The sequence below is a fragment of the Pseudopipra pipra genome, chromosome 19, assembly GCF_036250125.1.
Source record: "Pseudopipra pipra isolate bDixPip1 chromosome 19, bDixPip1.hap1, whole genome shotgun sequence".
Lineage (NCBI taxonomy): Eukaryota > Metazoa > Chordata > Aves > Passeriformes > Pipridae > Pseudopipra > Pseudopipra pipra.
In genome coordinates, this window is record NC_087567.1 from 4,455,315 (window position 1) to 4,472,277 (window position 16,963).

General features: G+C 51.3%; 1 protein-coding gene and 1 long non-coding RNA gene across 6 annotated transcripts in view; one reads left to right on the plus strand and one right to left on the minus strand.

Annotated features, from left to right (window-relative positions):
- Window positions 1–16,963, plus strand: part of SEPTIN9 (septin 9) — a 136,402-nt gene that overhangs the window by 57,870 nt on the left and 61,569 nt on the right. The window contains exon 1 of one of the 5 annotated variants that reach the window (XM_064675719.1): window positions 6,593–6,758. The exons of the other annotated variants lie outside the window; for them this stretch is intronic. Within the exon in view, the coding sequence (XP_064531789.1) occupies window positions 6,704–6,758 (55 nt within the window). The 5' untranslated portion in view covers window positions 6,593–6,703. Of the gene's footprint in view, window positions 1–6,592; window positions 6,759–16,963 lie in introns of those variants that run through there. 5 annotated transcript variants of the gene reach the window in all.
- LOC135424479 (uncharacterized) lies at window positions 7,177–8,009 on the minus strand. The gene is made up of 2 exons (XR_010435241.1): window positions 7,668–8,009; window positions 7,177–7,582 (listed from the first exon to the last, which is right to left on the minus strand). It is a non-coding gene; the product is annotated as an uncharacterized LOC135424479 (long non-coding RNA).

Here is a 16,963-nt window from a genome sequence, read left to right on the forward strand (position 1 = left end):
CTTCAAGCTGGGCTCCAGCCATGGCATGAGATTGGGGGGGCACAGTGAGCTCAGCCTGTGCTTACAGATCACCAGGTAAACAGCCTAATTGCTCTTTGGAGTTGATGAGGTTTGGAGTGCACAGGAGGGTGTTGGTGGGGGGCAGAGCTGTGCCCCCCAGCCCAGCCATGTGCCGCTGGAGCCCAGCATGGGGAGTGCTGACCTACAGCATCCTTCCTGCTGGCAACCAGTGGGACCAGGTGCCTGGTTTGAATCCCACTTGAGCACTTGTGGAGCCCAAAGTGACCTCATTGGAGGCCCAGGGAGGCAGTGGGGGTGTTGTTGCCCATCGAGGATGAGCACACATGGGGTGCAGGACAGACTCAACTCTGTATTCAGGTTAGCAGGGTGAGAGGATGGATGTTGGTCCTCCCCTTGCCTTGCTCAGTGTAATGACACGTGATGCATCCCCTTGTCCTGTTCAAGAACAAGCCAGTATCTACTCTGCACACTGATTTCATGGAGTTAAGCCTGAGATGAAGTTAAGCCTTAATCTTCACAGCCGTGTCCCTGCTGGAGGTGGGGAGAAGGGACTGCAGGAGCATAGTGTCTGTAGTTGTTTCTCCACCCACCCAGCTCCTGTGGGGCATTTCAGCTCCAAGGTTGTTCCAGAACACCAAGTTTGCTGTGCCCCCTGTTTGTGCACTGAATATCTGAGAAGCTGTAGGCTTAGGGACCGTTTCCTTCCCCTGGTCATATTTAATTTCCTAGAAATGGAAACCTGTTTGCCTTTTTGCACCCTTGATTTCACAGCAGTCCCTTTATATCTCCTATCAGTAGCTGGTAAAATCATCTTCTCATTTCCTCTCTTATTGATCTGTTTATACCATACCTATGTTTGGGTTGGGATTGGGGTTTTTTTTGTTTTGTTCCCCTGGCAACAGTGATCTTTGCCTGCAGCAGCTCTCCCCTGTGGCACATCTGCGGGCGATGCTTCGGGCAGCCCCATCCCCTCTCCACCTTCACGTGGTGTGTGAGTGATGCTGGGCAGCCAGGATGACTCAAGATGGAGCACTAGTGATTTCTGCTTTGCTGCTGGAAGTGTCTCATTTAATGCATTTTAGGACTGCTCTCTCTTTGACTGTGTGGTGTCGGTGGCTCGTGGTCGTGCTGGGACCCACTGGTGCAGCGAGGTCCTTTGTGCTGATGCTCTTTTCATGAGCAAAGCCTCTATTAAAAGCCCTTTAGGTACTGATCTTCCATCATTCTTCCAGATTTCATCCTTTTTCTGTTATCTGGTCTTCAGAGTTACCTGATCCTTTCAGTACAGAACTCTGGCTCTATGTTGGTGATGGGGGCTGTGTAGCTCTGTGGCACTAAGGGATGAGATCTGTCTGTGTTTACCAAAAAAAAAAATCAGTTAACTATCCAGAAATCTCAAATCAGCAAACCTATTTTGAATCATTTTAACTTTTCCCATGATCTGAGTTTCCTTGCAAAGGAAGGGAAGTGTGACTAGCACTGAAGTGCGTCCGTCTTCCTTGTATTTCCTATTCCTTTGGAAGCAGGAAGAGCCTGAGTCTTGGGAAAGAGCCTTTTTTCATGACAATTTCTGCGTAATCAGGGCTGGATTCATGCTGTCATCCACATGAAACTACGGGTGGACGTGATGGGAACTGTGTCTCTGGTTTTCCTTCCGGAGTCCCCTCGTCCCCAGCTGGTAACACCAGCACTTCCCAAGGATCTGGGAGCTGGGTTCAGCACCGCTCCCTGCCACAGCCAGCTCTGGTCTTATTACTTGCCAGCTCCCTGTTTGTGAGTGATGCCTGTTATGTGCCTCAGTGATATGGAGATCACTGTGCCTCTTCCTGGTGGGTTTGGAAGCAGAAATGGGTTCGGGGCAGAAACAGCACAGGAACTGAGCAGCTGCAGGGAGCAGAGGAGTGGAAGGGAAGGTTATGGCAACAGCCTTTTTTTTTGGCTTAGAGAGAAGAGCTGTGACTCACCATTCCTTCACCTTCAAAATCTGCCTCATCTGGGTTATTATGTGTCTGTTTCTACCTGTTACTCTGTGTTGGTGCTGCCAATGCTGCCCTGAGCTTGAGCTGGCAGTGATGCTGTGTGGGGATGATGGGGTTGGTGTCTCAAGTGCCTCCACCCACTCACTGAACCTTCCCGTAAAGGCTGGGAAGGATGGTTCATCTGTGATCAGCAGCAAGAAAAGATATTTGGACTCTCAAAAGAAACATCAAGTGGTTAATAATAATATTAGGTGCTCCTATGTAGTAGTTTTGGTCAGTGAGTCTTGGTCAAAGTGTTTTATAGAAGAGGCCAGAATCAATAAAGAGTTTTGTTTTCTAATTAAAATAGGAGGAGGAAGGGGAAGATCCTATGAGTGAATTACCTGTTTTTGTGTAGGAGATAATTTAAGGCTCAGGTAGCCACAATGACTCATGGCCCCATTCTAACCCAGCCTGATGCTCATGACTGCAGCAGATCGTGAGACCGATAAGAGCTGTGAGAGTTCAGAAAAACTTAAGACTTGTGGGAGGAAGAAAATCTGCCTGAAAAACTGCATTCTTAGCAGCCTGCAAGGAAACTGTACAGTGCTGTTTAAAAAGTGTTTGGATAGGAAAGTCCCTTTTCTGCCTTAGCCTGTCTTGATAAGGGATCTTCTAACACCGATACCTGCTGTTTCTTTGGGTTTTTTTTCTCTCTTGTGATTTTCTCCTTGAAGTGATTTTCTAGGTCTACTCTGCCTTGTGGTCTGTTGGGATCTGGAGAAGCCCTTGAGGCATCTCAGTGCCTGGAGGGCAGGAGAGCCCAGGGGTAATACAGTACCCAGGGGACAAGGGTCAAGGTTTCTTGCATCTGCCAGTATCATGGCACCGATCTAATTTTAGCTTGGTATCTATAACTGAGTGATCAGCAGATTTTACAGACTGCCTTTTCGGGGCAGGAAATCCCTTCCAGGCCAACAAAACAACTTTGCAGGAAGTTTGTTGCTCATCTGAAGAGCACAGTGATGGTGAAGAAGAGAAGGCAGGGCAGTCAGTGCTCACAGTGGCCTATGGTAGAAAGGAAAAAGAAATATTTCCATTGTAATGTAAAACAGTAAGGAAAGTCATTTACCTAAAACCCTCCCCCAGCCAGGAGGGTTTGCAGAACAGGGATTTTGTCTTGGACAGCAGTTGCTGTATAGAGTATCCCAAAGGTCTCATCCAACCAGGAGCTTGAGGTGAGGCCTCTGATACAGTAAAAGCAGTGAGTGAGACCATCAGTTGTGTGAGAAAGGGGAGCAGCAAATGACAGAAGAGATGTGATCTTCTCTCTTTTAAGAAGTGAGTTCCTTCTCTTTTATCTTAAAAGTTAAAATCCAATGACTAACACTTGTGAAATGTAGGGAAAAAGGAGCAGAAAAGCCAGATAAATGACTGAAGGAAATACTTGACACAAGGACAGAAGGAACAGAACCTGATTACTTTATCAAAGGGAGCGTAGGTGATGTGATCAGTGTGGGAGATCTTTCACCAGGAGAAGGCTCAGGGTCCTTAACCTCCTTGATCTACCAGAAAAGGGCAAAGCAGAGGCTGTGCCAAAATTGCATTTGGATGAATAGGACACACACTTGTGCTATGCTGATGGGGAACCCCAAAAACAAATTCCAGGGGAGGAGGCAGATCCCTCTGGGATGGGTGCTCAGCTTCCCAGGGTTGCCTGTCTTTCTAGAAGAAGCATTTAGCTAAATATAAGCTTTGGGGTTGAATATGCAGGTAGAAAACCAGATGAAATGGTGTTTGGTTATGCGCAGATTGGACAAGTGGATGATTTGTTTTGGTCTTGTAAAGCCATGCCTCTGACATGGCTAAATCAGATAAAAGGGCAGGAAAGTCTCCAAGAGAGAGAAGGATGGGCTTATCTCCCTGGAGGAAAGCTTGCTCCTCCTCTACCAGCAGGCGCTTGGGTTATGTGCTGTAGGGTGAGCTGTTTACATACCTTCCTGCTTTAAATATTTACTATTAGAGCTCTGGATATTCTTGTTATTCTTTAGTTGCTGTAATTTTCCGTTTTTCTCCCCCCCTCTCAGTGCCTTAGGTGCACATGGGTGCAATATTAACCAGCTGGTTTTAATGAAAAGGAACTCCTACTTACAGTCCGGATATTTTATTTCACACTTCTTGGGGCTCTCTTCGAGGCCCGTTGATTTGCTAAACTTTTATTAGATCCAGGATGATAACATTGTCTTTGCTTAGGAAACACAGAGTGACCCGGGGAACTGAAACTAAACCAAACTGCCTCAAACTCTTCTTGCTGAAGTGCTTTGAGCTCCTTCACCAGCTCCATGAGACTGGCAGACGTCATTGTGACGCTCACTACTCACAATCCATCAAGAAATAGAGGTTTTTTTCCAGTGGTTTATTTCTTCTTGCCTCCAGTTGACCTCAAAAACAGAGCCCCCATCACAGTGTCACACCAGTTCCTGTGTGACCTAGTTCAGAGAGGGGCTACCAAACTCCAGGCAGTGGGTCTGATACTGAATCTTATGGGATTTGCAAGACTCTGAACATCAAAAGATGTGCTTGGTCCTTCCTCAGAATGACCCTATTGCTTTTTAAAAGTCTTTTTTTTACAATAATGATTTTTAGCTTCTCTTGCTTAGTTCATTTTTTCCCTACTTTAAACCTGTTCTACAGCCTTGTGATGAGGGTGAACAGGGGAGTTAGGATGCTTAACATCCTTTGCAAAAGGTTAATCTGTGTTCCGCTCTTCCACTGAGGGAGTCATTCCTAGTTTTTAACAAAGTGGCTTTTTTTTCTTGGTCAATAACAAAGTTAATTATTGACAATTACATTTTTACCTGTTAGAAATGGATTGCGGACGTGACCTGCATATGAGCACTTGTGAAGGGAAAAATAAGACGCTTTCTTTCAAAAATCAATGCCAGCGATGGGGGATCATCCTGTGTGATGTGGCAGCTACCACTGCTCCCCGTGGTGGGGACAGCAGGGACCCAGCCCCTGGGGCTGAGCTCAGTGTCACGGGAGCCACAGGTCCACCTTCATTCCTGTTCTCCTCCAAGGCGTTGGAAACAGGTAATGGTGTTCAGGCAGGGAAGATGCCAAGGAGCTTTACAGACACTGGATGGGGAGGCATTTCCATTTCCATCTTGTGATGCACAGAGGTGCAGAGCCTGTTCCTCCCTGTGCTGCTATAATATGTTGGTTGACATCACCAGGAGAGCAAGAAATGAAAGAGCTGAGTGCTGCTGTCTGTCAAAGGGGAGGAAAACCACTGTGTCTACCTTGAAACACCACACCTCTATTTTAAAGGTGCGTTCTCAAGGCTGTTTAAGCAGTTCTCATGTTTTCAAGTAATGCCTTTCCTTGGATTATAATCTCAAGGTTATTAACAGCGTGGAAAACCTAGAGCTTATTGAGTCTGAGAAATTGGTACTGTTGGTTTCATTTTGTGGTTCATGTACAGTCTTGGGGAATCTGTGGTGTTTGCAGACTTTGACGATGTGAAATTTAAAGTGTGACATCAGTGATGAAGCACGTACTATCTGCAGTGACAGCTGGTAACAGTACTACTGCTTTGCACGATTTTTCTTTATGGTTCACCCAAAGTGGACTAAAAGCCCAACCCATTAATTTTTCTTTTCCTGTTGATGTGCCCGGACACATTTCAGTGGGTATCATCACTTTAAAATGATGCTATTAAAACACAGGGTGGGGAGGATAAAAGAGGGTCAAGAGGGCAGGATCTGAATCAACACGGGAAGGGAGAAACATCAGATAGCGAGGAGAGAGGTGCTCAAACTGAGAGTGTGTGAGAGGTGGGGAGGAGGCAGCAGTGCCGCGGAAGGGATTGGTGTCAATGCCTAAAGCTGGGGCTTTGCCTCGCTGGCTCTGGCTGGAGGGGAGGGAGCTGCGGCAGCATTGGAAGCGCAGTCCTGGGCTCACCGCAGTCATGCCCAGCGGCACTCAGCTTCGGGACAAGTTATGCAGCCCCTTCTGCTGCTACAGTGATGGTTTTTCAGAGCTGGCTGCTCGGATTTGGCAGTGATGGATTAGTGCAACTGGTTCTAGTGCTGGTTTGATTTTGAGAAGTTATAAGATGGGAGGTGGCCGAGTTGCCCCTTTCCAAAGAAGGGCAGACCGGGGAGCAAAAGGGTTATCGGTGCTGGAGAGCACCGGGGGCTTGACCCACCCGTGTGGGCTGGTTCCGCCCGCTTCCTGGGGCAGCGCTGCGTTGTTATCCCAAGCTGTTACCCCTTACCAGGCGGGGGGGGGCACGGAGGGGTGCGGCGGGCGCGGGGTTCGGGCGTTCAGCCCATCCTTTCTGCCGCGCCGCTCCCGGGCCGGGGGGTGCGGGACGCGCTGGAACCCGCACGGTGCTGTTCGCCCGCGGGCGGGCGGTGCCCGGCTCCCGCCTGGGGTGCCCCTTCCACCCTCCGCCACTCCGCGGAGGTGCGGGGCGGTGCGGGGGTCCCGCCCGCCGGGCCGCGGAGGGGCGGGCGGCGTGACGGGCGTGGGGAGCAGCCAGTGCGCGGCGAGGGGCCGGGCCGGGCCGGGCTGGGCTGGGCCGGGCCGGGGGCATGGCTCGCTGCCCGGCGGGGCGGGGGGCGGCCGCAGCCGCTCGCCCTCCGCCATTCGCTCGGGCCGCAGGCGGCGGCCGCTGCTGCGCACCCGCGGAGCCGGGGGGCAGCGCCCCGCGCCCCGCCATGACCGACCCGGCCGTCAGCGCCCACCTGGAGGGCATCATCTCCGACTTCGAAGGTGGGTGGCCCCGGGGATGGGGAGCCCCGGCGCGCGGGGAAGCTGCTTTTGGGGCTAAACCGGGAGGAGCTGCCGCGGCGGCGGAGCGGGGTGAGCTCGGCTCGGCTCCGCCGGGGCAGGGCTGCTGCCTCTCCCCCCGCCGCTGACACCCCGGCGGTCCCGGGTGTCACCCCGCGGGTGGGGAGGGATGGAAGGAACGGGGGCGTCATCCCTGGGAGCGGCTGCGCCCGGTGGTATCTGCCAAGGCAGGGGCTTGCGGGATGTTTTCTCCCTTCCTGCCTTTCCCGAGTTGATTTGTACAGTCTTCTCAGCTGAAAACACCCGCCTGACGAGACTGAAAATGTGAAAAAACCTAGGCACCGGCCCTTCTGTCGACTCCCAGCTTTGGGATACAAACACAGCCCTGGAGTAGCTGGGATGTGGGTAACCATCCGAAGTTTTACATATTGCCATAGCGGGAGCTGCCCGCCCTAGAGAGCTCTGCAGCTGTCCCGTGGCAGAGCTCCAGTCACCCGGAGCGTTGCCTTGCTCTGATGGAGGATCCCCTTGGTGGGATGGCTTCTCCCCGGGTCTGTGCCTCTTGCCTGCTATTCTGGCTTTTTCAGGCAAAAAAAAAAAAAAGCTAGCGGGAAGCGTGCTGCTGCCAGATGGGTCTGGGAGTCAGAGACAGGCAGAAGAGGGCTGGGGGGTTGTGTCTGAGGCAGGCGTTGAGAGATCGGCTCGGGGGAGCTCATCTTCCCGAGCAGAGTTTTGGAAGAGCAGCTCCGTCCCTGTGCACTCGCACGTCCTGGCAGCGACCCAAGCTGAGCTTTGTGCAGCGGTTTCTAGAAAAAAAAAAAAAAAAAAGCCCACAAGAAATAGCGGAGATCTGGGGGCCGCGGTGAAAGCTTATCCAGGGGCTGCGCGTACACGGCTATAGGCTGAGCCGCCTTCACCGCCTCCTGCAGAATCCAGCCTTTCCTTCGGGAAGGAGCGCCGTGGTGTTTTTCCTGCTGGGTAGCTGAGGAAGCTGAGAGCACAAGGGTTCCTCTTCCAGGTCAGGCAGGAAACGGGTGGCAAAGCTGGGGGCTCTGCAGTCCTCGTCGTAGGGTTTAGACACGTTCGTGTCCTCTATTCCCAGCCTCCGGGCTTTCTCCAGCTGAAGTTGGGAGTGGAGGGCATAGCAGGAGGCTGAGGGAAGTCACGTCCCTTCGGAAGACTGGGACTAACAAGTGTTGGGACACAAATACACCATCTGTTTGGCACTTGGGGTTCAACGGCGCCTTTGTAACTGTCCTTGGGGGACGCGTGAGCTTCCCCACCGCGGGGCTCCGAGCGCTGATGTAATTACAGCTTTCCTCGCGCCTGCCCCAGTTGCATTTAAATCTCTGAAGAATGAGTAATTCCCTACTTGGGTATGATAAAGGCTCTGCTGCGGGCCCCGGGGCTGCTTGTGCAGGCTGTGTGTGCTCCTCGGTGGCACCGAGCCGCTCCGCAGTGCCGGTTTTTTTCAGTCCACGGAGCGCTTTATAGTTTCTGCCTGTGCAGAGGCAAAGGCTGGGGAAAGCTCTGTGCATCTGCAGCCAAAAGGTCTGGCCTTGCCCTTGAGCAGGGATCCGGGCTACTGTTTCACAATTTAATTAGCTCTGTGTTGCACTGCCGCTTCCCAAGAATACGGCAATTAATCTCTAGCCTGTAGGGCAGGAGATGCAGTGTCCTTGTTTGCTGGGTGGGTATCTCAACCCGGGGCAGCCCCTGGCCAAGCAGGAAAGATCAGCCAAAAATACTGTGGAGCAGAAACACCAGATCAGCCAAAGCTGCCTTTGTTCTTGCCGGTCACACACTGCCTGCCCTCCCCAGTCACCCTGGCTGTTCCTGCCTGTTTTCCTTCTAGCATCCCTGCCTGTTTTCCTCACAGCATCCCTCCCTGGCATAGGGCCCATAGGTTTCTTGTCCCTGCTGTATTGTGGCAGCGAGGCAGTTGCAGCCTCAGCTGTGGAGCTGCCAGTCCCTGTGGGCCCAAGGAGATGTGAGGGTCCCTTGGGAGAGGGAAGCAGTATGAGGTACTCAATTCCAGTTTAGTTTCCAAATCACAGCAATGTGTGCAAAGAAAAGACAGCAGAGCAGAGTGTGTTCTTCCTCTTGAGCCCGATGATGTGATGGGGATGGCTGCATCCAGGCAGCAGTTCATGTGCCCACCTTGCACTGACCAGCAGGTCCTGTGGGGAGGGCACTAGGAAAGTTCAGAGACTTCTGCCCAGAGAAAGTGTGGATGTCCCATCCCTGGAAGTGTTCAAGGCCAGATTGGATGAGGCTGTAAGCAACCTTGTCTAGGCTAAGCTGTCCCTACCCATGGCAAGGAGGTTGGAAATAGATGATTTGTAGGGTGCCTTCCAACCTAAACCATCCTATGATCCTAATCTCGCTTATGTGACTGACAAGAACTTCCTCATCTCTAATGGGGGAGAGCATCATTAGGTCTGTGGTTTTCCAGGATTTAGAGAGTATAATAGTTCTGCCCCTGGGTTTATAGATTTTGGCAGGTTTTCAGAAGCACGGCTGGTTCAGCCTTGTTGCAGCAGTGCTTCCCAAGCTCACCTCTGCCTCAGAGGGCAGATCCCTCAGCTCCCTGGTGCCTCAGGCACGGACCCCTGAGCTGCAGGGAAGGCAAACTGCAGTGGTAAATCAGCCCAGGTGGTGGGATACTTGTGCAGTGTGTTAACATTGTGTACACCCTAAACCACCCTCACCCAGTTCAGGTTGGGTGATATGGGAGTGTCGGTGTCTGCAGAGGGGGTGGATGTTCCTGTTCCCAGCTTTGGTTGGTTGTGAGAATGCCCAGAGATAATTCCACAGTGTGGTACTTGTCTTCCTGCTGAAGGTGTAAAGCACTGTGTACTCAGTATCTACTGCCTGGTAGTGAGACAGAAGAGATCTGCTCCAGCCCCTCATCCCAGTGGGATGTGGCTGCTGCTGAGCGGAGTCTCAGGGATAACTGAGGTGTGCCTTTGCTGGAAGTTGCTGGTGGTGAGTTGGCAGCAGGGATGCTGAGCACTTCTTGCCTTTGCCAGCACTGTCAGTCAACACCAGATTCATTTCCTTGCAATGTTGAAACACAAACTGTCATAGTGGGTGTAAGCTGTGCATGGTGGAAGTGCCGAGTAAGTGCATGGAGAGGCAGGAGGGTACCCAGGAGTTCAGTGTGGTGTCTGGAGCTAGATCCTGGTGGGGAAACAGGCTGGCAGCTTTGCTCTGGCAGAAACCGTGGGACAGCATTTGTTGATGGTGCTTAGTCCCTGATCTCCCTGTTGCCCAGCTCTCTCAGGGAACATGTGCTGGCTGGTGGGTGAGCCTTGGCAGTGCTGTTGAGCTGAGCACTGAGGGCAGGGAGCCTCCAGCCCTGCCAGGGCATGGCACTGCTGATTGGAAGGCTTCTCTGGCTGCTTTATTTATTCTTTTATACTATTGCACACTTTCCCTACAGACACGTACTTCTCTCACCACCTAATGCGGGGTATTTTTAGTGTTTCAGCAACAGACTTTGTCTCATGAGGTACAAACTCATGCTAAGTTGTGTCCCGGTTTTAAGGGTCATCAGAAAACCATCACCCAGGTCGTTTTCAGCAGGGGGCTGCTTTATAAATAGGCTTTTCTACATGCGTGAAACTCAGGGACTCGTCCTTAAAATTTCCTTGAGCAAATGCCCGGGCTGTCTCTGGGACACGTGGCTGCGGTGCATCCCGCATGCCTGCTGCCGTGGGGAGCAGCTGCTGCCGCGTGCTGCGGATACTGGGACTCAGCCCTGCTGCTAATATTAGCAGGAACGTGCCAGCGGGACGGTCGCAGCGTTGTGTGGGTGACGGGGCTTGAATTCAATGCAGTGAAAAGCCCTGGAGATGGGACGTGCCTCGCGTTTGTGTAAGCGTCTCACTTGGATTCGAGGTCTCTCCTGTAAGCCCAGCCTAGAGGTCTGCAGGATGAGCACTGCTCTGGGCGCGCACGCACGGGGGTGGGCTGGGAGGCCGAGTGTGTGACTAACGGTCCCACGTGTGCCCACGGTCAATGCCTGGAAAAGGAAACGCAGAAAGATCTTTCCGATTACATCTTGGATCGTCTCAGCTCTAGGAGCGAAGCAAAGCTCCTGAATGTCAATTGTTGGATTTCCTGGGCTGTCCCCCAAACAGTCATACTGAAACTGGTCTCTCCAGGAGCTCTTTGTCACCAGCTCCGGTGGTGGGCAGAGGAAGAGCCACTGATTGATGTAGCTGCTGCTCTGAGACAGCAAAGTCACCTCTGATATGCTCAAAGTCGAACTTTACAGCCACTTCAGAGAGTTTTCTTTCTTTTTCCGTTCTTCTTATCTACATTTTTCAGTCTGAGACAAGAGATGGAATGCATGGGAGTTTTCTGCCAAATCATCATGTGGTAGGAGAGGAAGGAGCCAGGGGAAGGTGGCTGTGGGAAGGGAGGATTTGTGTCTTCCCCAGCAGAATTTGTATCTTACCCTGCAGAACTGGCCTTCAAGCCACAGAGTCAAAAACCCACATCTGCCTGGTTACAGCAGTGGAGACCTGCTGTTGTGGGTTGAGTTTTTCCCCAAGTATATTAAATTCATTGGGAATAAAAAGATGGTGAGAGAGTGGGAGAGGGAAGAGCAGGATGTGGATCTCTCTGTCCACGTGAGCTGGACTCTGGGGATAGCCTCTGGCCCCAGTCAGGATGTAGAATTATTCTACTGTTGTTTGTAGTTTTCTCATGCAAGGAGGGCTGGTCTGTGTGTCCTTGGGGATGGGCAACCACTGCAGCACAGAGCAGAGTGTCCTTGGCTCTGTGACAGCATGGAGAGCTTCCAGTGTTGGCTGGTACAGGTGAGCTTTCCATTTGGGGTCAGTCTTGGGCAAAGTGAGCTAATTGTGCTAATCATAAAGAAACCTTTCAGAATTGTCTGGGAGGGAAGGGACAGAGAGAGGATGAGACTTAAAACTGGATCCAGGGCAGCTACTTCGGTTGTGCAAGTGCAGTGCTGGTGCTTGGAGGTGAGTCAAGGCTTGGAGCACGTACACCACTCTGGCTCTTCAAGTACTCACCAGTCTCTGGGACCTTGGTGACATCTTTCCCTTAGTAAGGGAATCACCTAAGATGCTTTATTCTTTGCTGATTGCCTCTTGGTGGTTCAGGGCAGTGGAGTGAGTAGGAAGCACCTCTAGAACATGTTGGGTCATGCCTAACAGATTTGGGTGACCATGGCTTTGTCTCTTGGCCAATACATGCAGGCAACCTTGAGGCTAAATGAAGGTCCTGGCAGTTCTGGGTTTCCTGTGGCCTCCCACAGGGTGCTGGTTTAATTTCTGGTTTGCTGCCCTTCCTTGCAGGGAGCTACTCAGCCCATTTTCCCAGGACCCAGACAGCAGCCACAAAAGCCTGGACTGGGACTTGTCATAAATCCAAACACAGTAATGGAGACTTCAGAGCCCATAATCACTCCAGATATTCATGTTTCTGTGTTTGATATTTAAGGCAGGACCATTGCACAGGCTCTCCCAACCTCCCAGGCTCCTCCTGCTGCAGTGAGCTCTGGCACTTTCCTGGTCTTTAGAGTGGGATGTGGAGGCAACAAGTCAAGTGATCCTAAACCCTGGTTGATCTTGTTTCAAGCCTGTAAAATGAGTCAATGGGTCTGAGTCCAGTTCCTCATGGGGCTGTGCCTGTTTGGTGGGGGTTGGGGTCCATCAGGGCAACTCTTTGTGGGATGGGGTGAGCTGTCCCCTTCAGCATGAGGATAAGGTTGTCTCCTGGCCACCTCTCATTTCATACCTGCTAGGGTATTATTTGGTTCTGGCACCCCTCTGATGGAGGCATCAGCAGTTTGCACCCACCTGCTATGCTGGTGCTTGTGCAGGGAGAGCCCTCCTGGGTGCAGGAGAGCCCTTCTGATTCCTCCTCTACCTCAAATAATGCTGGTAAGGAGGATGCCTTGGGCAAGAAGGGGTTTGTTGTTGCCTTCAACTTAATTCTAAAAAGCTCTCATCTCCTGATGGCTGTGACTCAGGCTTTTACCCTGATTGCTTCTCTGAGGTTGTTGGATGGAGCTCAGCCCTTGGGTCTCCTGGGGACACATTCAGAGTGGTGGCCCATGTGCAGTGTCCATCCAAGCTGGCTCTTGGCTGGTTTGCATCTCAGCCAAAACCTGAGGTGTCATGGGAGGACTGTCCCCCTGCATCCTTCCAGTGCTGCAATGGTACCCTGTTGCTGGCACCCAAGTTAGGGCAATTTGGGTTAACAGGGTGCCAACCTGTTGCCTGGGTGTAGGCACTGCCAGTGTCAGGCAGCCTCTCGTGGGTTGCAGGGCAGGGATACTATGACCACATTGGTCTGTGCTGCCCTCCTGGCAGGAGAGGTGGCACTTTGAGTAAACATCACAAAATTGTGCAGCCCCTCACTCCTGGTGAGTTGGGTGCCCTCCAGCATGACCCAGCCCTGGGAGTTGTGGCAAGGGTTAGTGGTGAGGGTATTGGCACTGGTCTGCTGACTGGTTTGGGAGGCAAGGAGTATGGTGAGGACTGGGCTTGGGACTTGAGTCTTTCTTTCATCTTGATCACTGGAAGTGCAAATATGGGGAAATGTAAAAAAGGATGGATTTTTTTTTTTTTTTAAAGCGTGTTTAGTTTACCAGGGAGGAGAGAGGAAGAGGGTTCTGCTCTCTGCCAGCCTTCAGGACATTTGGACAACTGCTCTTACTGCTGTGCTTGGTGTCCCCTCCAACAGAGTCATCAGAGCTGGCTGCAGTGACACCAGCAGTCAGTGGGGAGTGCAGGCTGGGGGAGCAGGCAACATGGGCAGTGCTGGGGGGCTGAAGGGCTCCTGGGTCTCTTCTTTAGCCTCTCTTCCTAATTTACTCTTTTCTGTAGCTTTTTAACCAGCATGTTGCATCACTACCCATCAAAGCATCTTCTCAAGCGAAGACTTAAATGATTTAATCACCCAGTCCCTACACTGAGGCTGGTCACTCACCTGAGTCACTCTCCATGTCCCCTGTGTGGGTGCTGGCAGTCAGGACTCGGGGAGGGTGGCATCTGTGGCATCAGCACACAGCAGTCTGGGATCTGCAGGACCATCTGTATCATACTTTTGTCTCTGGGTAATCATTTTAAGGCATTTTAGAAATATAACTGAACCAAACCAAATCAGCAGTCCCTTGGGAGGCACAGAAAAGATTTATTTCTCTCTTTCCTCCTCCCCTTATGAAAGGAAACTGGAGCACAGACCGGAGACAGAAGCTGGAGTGAGCCTGTGGCAGAGCCAGTAATGCAATCTGCTGGGCTGGATACCCTGTGTTTGATGTAATTTTCTGTACAAGTATGAAATGAATATAAGGGATGTAAAATATACTGGTTTGATCTGGAAACATTTTGCTGAGGACTAATGGTTATATAAACCAAAGTGTAATAGAGAATCAAGCTAAAATCTTTTGAGAACTGCATTATAGGGACTGGAAGGCTGGGATTTTGAATTAATCTGAGTGTGGATTTTATGGTTTTTTTTCTATTCTTAGTCCTGACTTTGCTTTTGCATGTTCATTTCTGGGAGATGAGAGGTTTGCTGCATGGGCCTTGGGCTGTTTTATAGCTTATTGTGAGTGAGAGAAATGCTGCTTGAAAAGCTTTGGTTTGATCTGAGAGACCTGAACTTGCATTTATTCCCAAATTTCCACTCTAACTCACCCTTTGGTTCTGTTTGCACAGTTCAGGAAGGCCCTGCATATTGACAGCACGTTGTCTGTGTTGTCTTCTACATGTGATTCATGTCTGACCATGCAATCTATTGCAACTTCTTTTGAATGCTGTCTGTGAAGTCAGAAAAAGGATTTATTTGTGCATAAACCATTCATAAACTGACCCAGCATAGCGTGAAAGTCATGCTACAACAGCAGATTGTTGTTGTTTATAAATATTATGTGTTTACATGTATGTATTGCAGCAGGGTTGGTTTATTGGTAAAAGAAAGGTGTGAAGCCTCCTGGCACAAACACAGGGAGGGGATCCAGCAGCCCTGACTTCTCTCTAATATTGAATGACCAGAAAACCTTGGGAAAGGTGCTTATAAAGTTTCCTTCCTTCACTTCTCCAGATATTAAAGGGGGGATCCGAGTTTCTTGGGCTATTATGAAGTTGTCAGTGTACTCACAAAATCCCACAGCATGTGTAGCATCACTTGCTGCCTGCACTGCCAGTGATTTCCCATCTCAACCCTGTGTTTTTGATCCCACTGAGGGGCTTGGTGGAGATGGGAGCACCTTGTTGTTGAGGATGGGGTAGAGATATCCTTCTCTGAAGGAGTGCAGCTCCCTTCCCTTCTGCTGTGGGACCTTCAGGTTTAATATACAGTGGATATACTCAATAGGTATATGAAGAACAACTTACTTGTCCCTATAACTGAGCCCTTAGTTCACTCAACTGCATCCACCTCTGTTATGGGTGGTGGCAGCTATTCAGCAGCATCGTGGATGGTAGGTTTGGATAATCCAAACCCAGGTGTCCCCGTGGTAATGTGGGAGAACACACCCTTTGCACTCAGCTTGGGGCAGAAAACCTCCGCGAGCATCCTGCTGCCTGGTGACAGGGGGCTGGGAAGCTTTAAGGGCCGTGAGCAGTTAATGCTGTGTTGGGTTTCCAAGGGTTCCTTGAAAGATGAGCCCTGCAGCCTCCCCCCTTTCCTCCCCGGGAACAGGAGGTGACCATCTGGTAGCAGTTTAGGGAAAGTCCGCGCTCTCAAACGGTGCCATTGTACTGTGGGAAATAACGGGGCGCCCGCCCGCCCCGGTCCCATAAGGCTCTTATGTGTCAAAAAACCCAAGGAAGGCTTTCTGTGCTTAAGCAAGCAAGCAAATGTAACCCCTGGGTTACAGAGACCACGTGAGGGGCAGAGGATGTTTAATGGGAAGCAGTTGGGCGCTGCGGCTGCGACAGAGCCGGAGGCTCCAGTTGGGATGCAGGTCCCGGAGGAGTCAGCATCTCTTGTTGTTTATTTTGGTCTCCTCCTGAGCTCTCTGCATAGAGGTTTCCTTGTATAAAGCATCCCCTGCACTGTTACTGGGATATTCTGTTTAAAAAAGGAAAGAAAGAAGGAGCAGATGTTCCAGATGTTTCCTCATTGACTCCCCTATGGTGCCCAGAGCCAGGCTGCAGAATGGGATGAGCCATGGTGGCAGCATGCTGTGTACTCCAGTGTTTCCCACCAGGAGATGTGGAGCCCTTGGGTGGAAGCCAGAGCCCTTCATGGGAACCCTTGGCTTGGCCAGGACCCCCAAGGAGGGACTCACCTTCTGGGAGAGCAGCGTGTAGATGGGAGTCCCCAGCCATACCACTCGCTTGTGACTTCTCTGGAAGGATCTTGACTGTTGTATGAGCTCCTGGGATTTGAACCAGACCTCTGCCCTCTCTTCCCAATTTACAAGGTCCCTAGAGAGTGTTTTTAACTGATGGCGTGTGACCTGCTGGTGCCTGGCCATGGGGTGGCCGGGAGGACACAGTGACCACACTGTGCAGCCATCCCCAGCACTGCTGCATGAAAGAGAAAGAGAAAGAAATGTTTCACTCATTCTCAGGCCCTGTGCTTGCTGGGGGGGGGAGTGTTTGAGCCAGGGATGAAGGCACACATTTCTTGCCCCAAAGTGCCTGTCTGGCAGGGACCATGTTTGGGTCAAGACTGGGGGATTTCAGGAGCAGGTGCCGTTGTGTACAGCCAGCAGAGCCAGTGGCTCCCTCATCCAGCAGGATTAACAGTGGTATTTTTAGAATTGGCCCTGCAGAGCAGAGCCTTGGCTGCACAATACTGAGCACAACTCCAGGACCTTGAGAGGTTTGCAAGGTCTGGTCCCCAAAGGGACACCACAGTGAGCAGAACCCAGCCCAGACGTGATGGTGGTGGGTGGAGGCTGGCAGTGGCAGAGGTTACATCTGACAGGAAGCTCTTGGAAATCTCATTTTAGGGGATTTTGGGTTTTCCCTGCTGTGTGAGGGAAACCACCACCTTCAACAATGAGCCAGAGATACCGGAGTTGGTTTGGAGTCGGTTAAAAGGAAGCGTGTGCCAATGGTTGTGCCGTTCTGTGCTTGGGCCCCATGGACCTGCACTTCCAGAGGAAGAGAAGGAAGGGTGATGCTTGTCACCTCCACTGCTTTTCCTGCTGCTGTTGGGGCTGGGGAAACCCTGCTAGCACCGAAAAT